Raw genomic sequence first — 12023 nt, 5'->3', positions numbered from 1 at the left:
TTAGGTTTAATAATAAATTTTTATATAAAAATAATAACTAAGTATTCTGTTAGGATTATCCTAATTATATTTTAGATTTTTTATATTTAAAATGAGATGTTTATCCAATATTTGATTATGTTTATCTGTAGTTAGTTAGACGAATCCAAGTATGAAGCTTTAATAAGTTGTACTCATGCACAATTTACTTGTAATCTTAAATTTTAAATAATATGCATCAATAAACAATACTTCTTATATAAAAAATTGTTTTTAAGAGTTTTTGTCAAATGCTTTATAATATAGTATAGATATAGATAAAATATATGAATATTTTGTGGTGTATAAATAATGTATAAATATTTATAATTAAGTGTTTTATCTATTTAATTGATTTATGTAATTTATAACTATTATATAATATAAAAACCTGCAACATGTTTTAAGAGATAATTTGACCATTTTTAGTATTTTTGTTATATATTCTATCTAATTAACTAAATGCTATACAAAATAGATAAATATCATGTTCTCGAAAAAGAAATTAAGGGGGGTGTTTGAGATTGTTTATTTAAAACAACTTATGCTTTTTTTAATTTATAAAAGTGATTATTAACTTATGTGGTATCAAACCGGAATTTTATAAAAAAATGTTTGGATTAGCTTATAGCGGTACCAAAAGTAATAAGCTGATAAATTGTTTTTTAGTGTTTGACAAATTTTGCTTATATACGTAAAATGACAAAAAATGACAATCTTTCATATTATTGACTTATGAGAGTGTTTGAGATTGTTTATTAGCTTATTTTATTTTTTAACACGTAAAAATTTATTTTTCATCATTTATAATAATATTTTTAACAAAAAATTATATGAATAAGATTAATAATTAACAAACATTAATAAAACAAGATTAAAATGGTAAATTAGTAATAAGCAGATTTTCACAAGTCAGGAAAACTTATCAAAAACTGTTTATTATCGGTTTGACACCGGTATAAACAATTTTATTTTTTCTCATCTAAACACTAGCATTTAGCTTATCACTAGTGTCAAACTGAAATAAGTCAAAAAACACATAAAATAAGCAAACTCAAACACCCTCTAAGAAAGAAAGAAAAGGAAAAAAAATGAAGAAAAAAAAACACGTGTTCTCGAAACTTGCAAATAAGAATGAAAAACTGATATCCCAAATGTAAGTAAAAGAAAATATTGACCTTTAACAATTTGTTTTTGAAAAGCTAAAAGAAATTTATTAACCTTGAACAATTGGATTCCGGTGCTGAATTAGTTAAACAAAAGAGGTATCGATCTCAATTTGATTCTATGTCTGATGTACCGCAAGAACAGTGACTGTAGACCATTGCCTTCTCTACATGCTAAGGTCATATAGGTAAACATCATTAATCAGTAAAATCTTGATTGTGCTTTATCATCTACAGTTTTGGAGTTAGTTTTTTTTCCCCTTTCCGATGGTGGCAGTCAAATGACTACTTCTTTAAAATGTTTTTGTCAAGCCAGTTATTTGGATTGCCGTGAATTTCATTTGGAGGAATAGGAATTCTCGTGTGTTCAAAGGTGTCGTCTCGAGTGAAGATGTTTCTAGGTGAAATTTAATCCCGCTTATTTGGTTGGATTTCGCTGAGATGCAAGTTTTTCTCTAAATCTTGGGGCTCATAAATCGGGTCTTCAAATTCTATCTGATTTGTTTGTCTTGTCTACACGTCACAAATATGTTGTAAACTATCCGTTAATTTAACACCATCATAACAAATGTAAATCTTATATTAATAATTTTTTTTTATTTACTGGGTGTTCGGGATTGCTTATAAAAACAACTTATTGACTTATTTTTGTATGACAATGCTAATAAGCATTTTTTAGTGTTTGGATAAACAACTTATACCGATACCAAACCGATAATAAGAAGTTTTAAAAAAAGTTAAAACCTCTTAACTTATAATAAATTGATAAATACTTTTATAGAAAAAAAAGATAACTTGTTAAAACAAACACCCCTTGATTTCTTTTTGTTTGGAAAAAGAATGTATAATGGGAATATCGCTTTTTATCTTAAACCGGTAGTTGGGTGGAATAAAGTAATGCGTCCATCTCCTCTCCTATTATGCATGCTTTGCCTTTCAAGTCTCAATCGGTCACTTCTTTTTGACTCTGTGTCACTGTGTGCCCCTGTGCCCCCCACCTTTCTCCGCCATGCCGTTTCAGGAATGAGGATTTTCTAATCTTTCTCTCACACACACACAGAGTGAACTCAATTTGCCTAGTTGCAGAGGCTTGAGGCTTCGCGTAGAGACGATTTTCTTCAGCTTCTTTCAGGTACTGATAACTGATGATATGAAAATCTATGTAATTTGTGTTGTCAGGTTCACAGATTCACTAAACATTTTGAATTTATGAGCTAATTCTGCGCTAGAATTGAACATTTTTTATTTATTTATTTAATGCATCTCGAACTTAAAATTAATGTTATTATGCATTAGTGTTGAGAGTTGAGTTAACCATCTCGGTTCTCGTTTTGGAGAATTTCCAATTGCAGTTTGATTTTCTGGAGGTTACTGTCGTTTGAATAGTGTTTTCGGCATCTTGCGCACCAATTTATGTGGCCAATTAACTACTGAAAATTTAAATATGGACCTACTCGTGTCTATCTTTAATTTTTAGGAGAGGAAACTAGGATTAACTTTGTAACTGAGAAAACTTTTTCCTCAATGCTTTGCTACTATAGATAGTGGCCAGTTTAATTTCTGCTGAAGAGCCTGATTCATCTCAATCTGATGTTCAAGTGCCCTGTCCTGCCATTACAACAGAACCAATCTTTTTTCCCTCTTTGGAATGTAGGTGAGGAAATATAAGATTAGATGAATCTGTTATTTGGTGATAGAAGTTATGAGACAAATATTGCAAGGGAAACATGTTTCATCTGAATCCTTCAGAACACTTTTTTATTTTCTGGAAGTTCTTTAATCACTGGAAGAGGCTTGTTACTCCCTCCATTCCAGAATGCTTTTCGTGTTTGTTCCAAAATAAGAGCAAAGTTTTCATTTTGGTAAGTTTCTAATTCAAATTCACCTCTTCTTCAGTTAGTACCTATTACAAAATGCTAGTATTCTAGATTTTGGTCCACAGGATTCTTATACTTTGTCCTTGTTGAGGTGTATTTCATTTAGTTAACAAATAGTCAAAAAACATTCATTCGACTATGTGTCATGTCAAACAGTTTGCATTTATTTTGGGATGGATAGAGTATTTTTTGGGACACACTTTGAATCCATTGAGATCAGAAAATCTATGGCAATGGTCGTGGTGCATATGCATTTGTATTGGATATTTATACACAATACATACATATAAAGCATACATTGAAAGTAATATAGATGTTGGGCAGTTTTAGGATAGCTACTCTTGAGTGTGGGCAAGGCATTATGCATTCCCTATGTATTCAAAGAAATCTGTCTTTATGTGCAAGTATTTGTAGTAGGTTGAAAATAAGTACCAGCTATAAATGAATGTGAAAGGAAAAAAGTGGAGTAATAAGATCTTAATAAGAATAAATGTGTTAAAAATTCTAACTCAAGTCTCAAGCATAGATCTATTCCTTTCGGAGGAAATATCAATGCTAATAGTGTTCTCAACTACATAGGTATCCATGAAATTTCCAGGACAGGTCATTTGTTCTTTACATTCACACCCTTGAACAACTCGAGCATTCTTCTATTCAGTTTGTAACTTCTACGCACACTGGTAATTCTGTCTTCTGCACAAGAGAGGAGCCAATTCTTTGCACCAACGTTTTGAACACTTGAATAGCTTGCGTTGAAAGAATTATAATTGAATAAGCGTGATATTATTATTATTGACATGGATGTGGGGTCCATATAAGCATTCTGCTATCAGTAGCATCTTTCTCACAATTGTGGATGGCCTTGTAGAGTGACCTGGATCTGTCTGATGGTTAGCAAAAAATGTACATGTGCTCAAGCTAAAGCATTTAATAAGTACTTGAAAAAAAACTTTCATGTCATTTTGAAAGTTAGCAAAATGATCATGAATCTGAATTTCTCAACCCCTATTTGTCTAGTTTCTTTTCCAGAAAAGGAATCACACATCATACCACTTGCACTTATATCCTCAACAAAACTCTAGAACTGTATCCAAAGAAACTCTAGAACTGAAAGAGAGCATAAACATTTCTTGAAGGGGCAAGATCATTGTGAAGCCAAGTACACCTACCTATTGATTTCAGGGGTTGTGTTTTGATTGTCACCAACTCAAATATCTCATAGATAGAGCTCCTTCCTTTTTCTTTGCACAATAATGTAGCAGACATCCGAAGAGCACACATTCTCCTTTCACAAGTTTTTTGTATATGCTTTGTAAAATTCTGTATGTTCATCAGCAACGGCTGTCATGCATAACGAGTATTTTTCACAACCAATTATATTCAAAGGTTATTGGGGATTACCAACTAAAGCTACAACGTGTTGTACTAGAATAATTTCTACTATATCTCAAGGAATTTTGGATATTTTTGTCCCTATCATATTTAACCTTGGATAGAAAAGGATGGATGAACTCTGTAGTGAAAGATGAAGAAATTCAAAATATCTTATGTTTATGGGAATAGTAACACATCTATTGACTCCATCAGTTCTTAAGCAAAAAAAGCTAATTGGGCTTTTGGGTCTGAAGTAAAAGCTAAATGGGATGCTCAGTGAGGGGCCGTTTACTAAACACTTACCCGGTAAGTGCTGATTGGGTAATTTTTCTCACCTGGTGCACATGGCAAGGGCCGAAAATCTTACCCGGTAAAAGCGATGCTAAGGATATAGAGTCTTACCCGGTAAGTGATGGTGGGGACTCTTACCCGGGTAAGCGTTTACTAGGTACATTGTTGCATACAATATCGTTTTAATATACTACAATCTTACCTGGTAAAATAGATTATAGTGTTGACTACTACCGATAAGCGCTTACCAGGTAAGCATTTGGGTAAACGGCCCCTGAGATCAGTTGAATTTGAAAGACACCCAATTTTTTGATAGAAATGAAGGATATAATTATGGCTCCTAGCTACATGACCTTTTTATTAGCTGCTGGTTTAGTGGCAAGGCTTGTTATTTTGATGAACTGTTTGTATTTGCTTATCGCTTGATGCTATATTACTCTCTCTCCAATGCAGGCCAAGTATACTTCCGAACACTATCAGAATACTAGTCTCACAGAGGTAATCCCATTGCACTACTGTCTCTATTGTTCACTAATTTCCTCATTATTTCCAATAATACCATCTGTACTTTCTGGCAAAAGAGCTACTAATTTAGCTACTGTTGTAATCCACGTTTATATTGGTCCTTGGACTGAAGATTTATAATTACTTTTTGACGAAACCTTCTAAAGATTACCAAATATTTTTTGGTACATTACCTGCATTCTTCGTCGATGTTCACATACCCTTGTCCAACTACAAGGTAGTACTCATGAGATTAGTTGCTTGTGAGTTTTAACTTCATGACTCCCGTTACTCTTATGAACTGGATCAGTACTCTTCTCAAGTTATGTTCGTAGTTCTTGGAATTTGAAATATTAATAGCAAGAATAGCCAGCTGAACGAGGGGACAACACATCTATGTCTTCAAAACCTCAATCGATGATAATTATTTTGGTCTATAGGTTACATGCTTTTAGTTACCAACATCTTTCTCTAATCCTTTTGGTGAAAGACTGAACACCGGTCCTCGTTGTAGATATAATTTCACCACTTAATTTTCTTTCATCATCGTTACTTTTATAAGTTGAATTCAGAAAAAAAACAGTTGAAGATAATCAGATTAGGGTTTACAATATGTATGCCCATGCCTGTTATAGATGCTTATGAGTAACATTTACATCTCTATGATAGAGACGATAGCACAATAATCCCTCCTCTCCCCTGTATTCACCTTAGTCTTTTCCATTGATCAAGTGCAATGAGAAAAATTGCACTTATTCTTTCTTCATATAATTGCCTTTTCTATGTGATCTTTTAGCAGCCTATATTCGAGAGTGTTCTTGTTAGCTTTCTCATCAACAGGTTCATGTTGAAAAGTGATTTTCTTATCTTTACTTCTTCATGGTTGTATTTCTTCACACCATGTCTAATATTTTTGTTTGCATAATTTAGGGGAGATGCCAGAAATCCAACTAGGTGCCCACACTATAAGGTCCCATGGAGCAAAAGTGGCAAGGATTCACATGCATGATTGGCTTGTTTTGTTATTTCTCATCATCATGGAAGTTGTTCTGAATGTGATAGAACCATTCCATCGCTTTGTCGGGGAGGAAATGATGGAAGACCTTAAGTATCCTTTGCAAGAAAATACTATTCCCTTGTGGGCTGTTCCGGTAGGCAGACTTCCATGGATATTCTGTAGTAGTCACTTTAACACCTTTAATTTTTCTAGATTGTCAGATGAAAATACTGAATGGTTGCTGCTCTTCCTTTTAACAGATTATTGCAATATTATTGCCACTTGCAGTCATACTCATATACTACTTTGTTAGAAAGGATGTTTATGATCTGCATCAAGCCGTACTAGGTAAATATTATCTGTAAAATATCCTTGTCTGGTTGCCTCGTGGAAAGATGACAGAATGACTTAATTTATCTCCTCAATTGTTGCCAGGTCTTCTGTTTTCAGTACTTGTAACAGGAGTCTTAACTGATGCGATCAAAGATGCTGTTGGTCGACCTCGTCCAGACTTCTTCTGGCGCTGCTTCCCTGATGGCAAAGGGGTGAGTTCTCAGAACCTTATGGTGCTCTACCCTTTTGCAGGTTATAAGGCTAAGCAACTCTCACCAATGCTGATGTGTTCTATTACTATCAAATTGCACTCTCAGGTTTTTGATCCTGTCACGAGTAACGTCATGTGTACTGGATTGAAATCCGTTATTAAAGAAGGACATAAAAGTTTCCCAAGTGGACACACATCTTGTAAGTTTTCCAAGTGGACACACATCTTATTTGCCTGTCTTACATGAGCCTACTTAATCCATCAGGAAAGCTATTCCCATTTGGCTCCTGCCTATGATTATAAGTACACTTTACAGTAGCATCTGAAGGTTCATTAGAGGTTCAAATGCAAGTTATTAGGTGATTCTAGTTGCACCTCTCCATGGAAACCATGTCGCCTTCCATGTAGGAGAAGGAAAAATATTGGTGATCCTTATCTTGGGTACTCTGCAATCATTCAGCATGCAAGATTCAGCAAGATTCAACATTCAGAATTCTTAATGAGCATATATGTGCACTTTAACCTGATTCATTATGTTCTTTTTTTTTACCCATTGCATATGTGCACTTTAACCTGATTCATTATGTTCTTTTTTTTTTACCCATTGCATATGTGATGGGACATTTAGGTGTGATCTTCTTGTTGTGCACCAGAGGCATATTAAAATTTTGTTCTCCAACATGTAGGGTCCTTTGCTGGTCTTGGTTTTCTATCATGGTACATGGCAGGAAAGGTCAGGGTATTTGATCAAAGGGGCCATGTCGCAAAGCTTTGTATTGTTATATTCCCCTTACTTGTTGCAGCCTTAGTTGGTGTCTCACGAGTTGATGACTATTGGCATCATTGGCAAGATGTATTTGCAGGAGGTCTTTTAGGTTTGTGTCTGTTATACACTTGCTTTTAGAAACTTAACATCCTGTTATTTGATGCTTGATTATGATATTTCTCGGACTTTCTTTCCCTGTGCAGGGATAACAGTTGCATCATTTTGTTACTTACAATTCTTTCCACCACCATATGACATTGACGGTACACCCTCCAATTTTTGTATGCTTATCAACGTGCTTATGTTGATGCATGTCAGACAGTCTAACAATAGAATTTATAAAAACACCAACTCTAGATGGGGCAAGTAGGGTCTAACTTAATTAACCTATGGTTACATGTATCACAATAGTTAAGAGTGATTTGGAAATTTGATTGGTGTTTAAAAATGAGCTTTGCAGGGAAATAGGCCATTTAAAGAATATAGAATAAAAAAACAAAAAGATCTAACGAAAGGAAATTAGTCCTGGAGTTGGTACATAACTAGGGCTTTCTTTAGCAGATGGCTATTTCATGACTACACTCCACAGGAGGTTTCAAAAGGAGATAAAAAAAGCTATATATTTGAACTGAAAAATGCATCACTTTCCTTTTTTGGGTTGTACCCAAATTTTTGGGTAAGTTTTAAAATCTATTTTACTTTTTTGCTCCTTAGTGTTCATTACTTGAAATTAGTAGTTTTGATTGTTGTTCACAAGTTTTCTTTACTTTGTCCATATAAGGGGCATTTTGGACGGTTGACAAACAGTCACAATTTTTTTTATTGAACTACTCTTTAAATTGAATATTGCATTTTTTGGGGAGTATTACTTATCAAATAATTAGTCATGCATATTCTCTTGACTTCCACAGATAGAGTTTATTTGCATATATTTTACTCCATCCTTTCTTTATTAGTTGTAATCTTTTGACCTGGCGAACTTGTTTTCGCATAATCTACTCAAAAAATTTAAAAATATTAACCACTCGTTCTTACTTGAAATAGTTATACCATATAAAAAAGTGCTTTTTATAACATGCACATTGCTTGTTTGCACCTAAGATTTTGTTGAGTGATTGCTTATCATCATTTTCATGTCATTACATATTAACAGAACTCTTTTCTTCATAGAGTACTTATTTTACTATATGACGCTGTCATTGACTTTCCCTGTAAAAGTAATTATATCTATATCAATCTTGAAATTCAAAGTAGCTTGTTTGTTATTTAAAGTCAAAGGATGATAACTAAATAGAGAATGGTGGCAGTATGTTTTAAAAACAAACATAACAAGAAAAAAACCACGAAGGATCTGAAATTAGTGATGGAAGAAGCTAATATGTGATCGAACCCCAATGGAAATTCTAGGAACAGGAACTGTGTCTAGACAGATTGTGATAAAATAATTTTGCGTATGCAAATTTTTGCATCCAAGTATATGCTCACTATTCCATCTCCTATTTTTCTCTTGGAGCAACTGCATTTTCACAAGGTGAACGAGATAGAAGTAAAAATAATTCCCATATTCCCTTTGAAACTTTGTGCTAGTAAACTAGAAAACTAACCAACACGTCAAAACTCCTTCTGTTGGTCTCCTAATACTGCAAAACTTTGAAATTTCGATTTCATAATTCATAATACTTTGTGTTCTCTAATTGTTTTGATATCAAGTGAAATTCATTGAGATGGTAACTGATAAATCAATTATAGGGAGGAAATATAAACTTGAACTTTACTATTCCCTTTCAGAAGGAAATATAAACTTTTTTGATATCAACTATATTTGTTTTGAGTGTCTTGTGTCGAGTTCAGCATTTCCTTTTTCTTTTTAGCAAAAGTTTAACCTAAATTACCTATGTACCCTTTTTCATAGTTACACATTAGTGAAGTTCTTGCATTTTTATCCACTAGATTCCCCTTTGTTGTCATTTTTAATTTTGCTAAAGACAGTAGTTCATCAAGTAATCATAGCCTTATAAGCTGTTCGCTATGAAGCCTAGTGTAGCCTTGTGTCATGGGCCGAGTTTATCAAGTTAGGATATGATACCTAGAGTTCCTCCAAGTAAGCATTGGCTAAGGAAAGATCAAGAGCATCCTAGAAGAATTGCTAACAGGACCCTCTTATATCTTGTGGAAGCTTCATGATACTTGGTAGTCTTAGAAACAATGTAATAAGGCCTTAAAGCTTCATTGATCCAGATAATTCCTTAGAGGGTGGAGCTCCTTACAAAAGGGATAATCCTCTTTTTGTCTCATCAAGTGTGAAGATCAAGTACCGAGAGAAAGAATAAACTACCAAGAGTTCCTTCTAGTTCCTTTGTGCTCTCCATATTAATCTAGTGTTCCCTTATTGAGGGTTACTCACCACAACCAAATGTTAATCATTGTTGCTAAAGTTGCACAGAGCTTGGAAAGAAACAAGTCCATGACAAGTGGCATCAAAGTTAGGTTGATATTTTAAAGTTGCAAGGATGATAGCTAGCAACAACGATGCCATTACTATGAATAATCTAAAGAAATATGCTTGCAACGAGGGATCTAAAGATCTCTCATCTATGGAAATCTGATTGGCATGGCACAAGATGGCCATGGCCGACGTCAATGAGCACCTCGACCAACTTAAGCAAGACTTTGGGGAAGTAGATGACATAACAAAAAAGGTATAAGGTGTAACAACCCGTCCTTCATGGATAGAACATCAGATACATGAGCTATTTATAAGCTCAAAGTTGTGGGCTACCGATAAACCTTCCACGATGGTTTAAAGTTTTAAGTTGATTTAGAGGTTAGTGACTCAGGATGCTACTTTGATATTGAGGTGATACAAATGGTATCAGAGCAGATCCTTGTACCATTGGGATGGTGGGGCAAACCTCATCAAGCATGATGAGGTTGAGCAGGGGGGGGAGGTGTTTGTAACATCTTAGGCGAAACGCACATCGCCGATTACAAGGAGGATTCTAGGAAGGCTGACGAGGACATTAGGAACTGAAGTGGGGGAGTTTTGTAACAACCAGTCCCACAATGGATAGAAGATCAGATTTGTGAGCTCCTGCCTCCTTATAAGCTCAAAGTTGTAAGCCACCAATAAAACTTCCACCATGGTTTTAAGTTGATTTGGAGGTTATTGAGTCAGGTTGCTGCTTTGGGCTTGGTATGTTATACGAGGGCAACATGTTGAGGTAGCTGATGCTGTCAAGGCCGTTAGCATATTGTGGCGCCAAGAGAATGTTGTGTTCTAAAACAAAGTGCTTGAGAGTTTGGCATGCCTTCAAGCTGAAATTGACCAGTGGAGGTCGACCTTGAGGAAACTCGGTTGGATTGGGCAGTGTGCAATCTAGATCACAATTAGGTGTATTTATGGGAGGACGATGCACATTGATTTGCAATACTTTTTTATACAATCAGATTGTTGCTGAAGGCAATATTAAGGTCTTGAAGTTTTTTTTTTAAATATTAACCTGGATATCCAACCTGCTATGCGAGCCGACTAATCCCAGGGCGACCACCTGCTTTGCAGATAGCCCGGAGTCACCGCATTTGAACCTCCGTGGCCACAAGGGGATTTTTATTCCTCCTTGGATTTGAACCTGGGATCTTCTAGTACTTTTGACCTTTGGAGCCAAGCTCAAACCAATCAGGCACCACCCTTGTGGTTAAGGTCTTGAAGGTTGACACCACCATATGTGGTGTGGCAACAAGGTCAAGCCTCAAGCCTTAGGAGCCACGGTGAGTCTACTATATTTTTCAAGGCATGGCTTGAGGCGGCAAGTATGTATATTTTATATATTATATACATACAGGGAGATTCAAATGAGATTGACAAAAAGGTTGAGAAGGTAACAGCATATCTCAACCGAAAGGTGATTACAAAAGTTCGTTTTTATACAAAAATCCCTCCTACCCCCTGGTATTTTCAATCGAGAATAGGAAAAATATAACCAAAATTGGAGCCAAAGAAGTTATACCAACAAACGAGCATTTTATTCCTTTTGATTTAAAATCCATATTGTTATACTTTTTCATCCTTTTTTTCGTCATTCTCACATTCTTAACCTTTTGTCACTTTCATTTGAACCTGCCCCTGTATACGTATATGTTTTGTATTATTACTCGATGATTTTTAACAATTTAGGTGGGAAGGTTCGAGCAAAAATGCTATGCTTACACACCACACTACCTTGCCAATTGCCACTTTGCTATCACCATTCAGTGAGGCTATTACTTTATGCTAGTCAGATAGTGTGGTTTTCTCCCGAAATGGTTTTCACCTAAAACTTGATGGTCCTTTTGAACTTTCGCTATGACTTCTCGGCTTTTGTCACACACACAATGATAGGGAACCGAAAACAGAAAACAGAGTAGTAATGAACAGTAGATGAAATGGAGAAGAAATAGGAAATTTGTATTAATGAAGAAACAAGAGCCAAACGATTCCAGGGAAACT

At 34.9% G+C, this 12023-nt stretch overlaps 1 protein-coding gene across 2 annotated transcripts in view; it reads left to right on the top strand.

The window, feature by feature from the left end:
- The first annotated feature begins 2080 nt into the window (after positions 1 to 2080).
- LOC112527944 (lipid phosphate phosphatase 2-like) overlaps positions 2081 to 12023 on the top strand; it is a 13653-nt gene continuing 3710 nt past the window's right edge. Inside the window, exons 1-9 of one of the 2 annotated variants that reach the window (XM_025138808.1) lie at positions 2166 to 2316; positions 5180 to 5224; positions 6030 to 6070; positions 6161 to 6381; positions 6488 to 6575; positions 6663 to 6772; positions 6878 to 6971; positions 7458 to 7646; positions 7741 to 7800. In XM_025138808.1, coding sequence (XP_024994576.1) covers positions 6166 to 6381; positions 6488 to 6575; positions 6663 to 6772; positions 6878 to 6971; positions 7458 to 7646; positions 7741 to 7800 — 757 coding nt within the window. In that variant the 5' untranslated portion in view covers positions 2166 to 2316; positions 5180 to 5224; positions 6030 to 6070; positions 6161 to 6165. Of the gene's footprint in view, positions 2317 to 5179; positions 5225 to 6029; positions 6071 to 6160; positions 6382 to 6487; positions 6576 to 6662; positions 6773 to 6877; positions 6972 to 7457; positions 7647 to 7740; positions 7801 to 12023 lie in introns of both variants that reach the window. The other variant, XM_025138807.1, reaches the window with a different exon arrangement.

This window comes from Cynara cardunculus (genome assembly GCF_001531365.2).
Source record: "Cynara cardunculus var. scolymus isolate 2C chromosome LG 15, CcrdV1, whole genome shotgun sequence".
NCBI lineage: Eukaryota > Viridiplantae > Streptophyta > Magnoliopsida > Asterales > Asteraceae > Cynara > Cynara cardunculus.
Note: the sequence above shows the minus strand (reverse complement) of the source record. Positions and strands in the feature narration are given on the sequence as shown.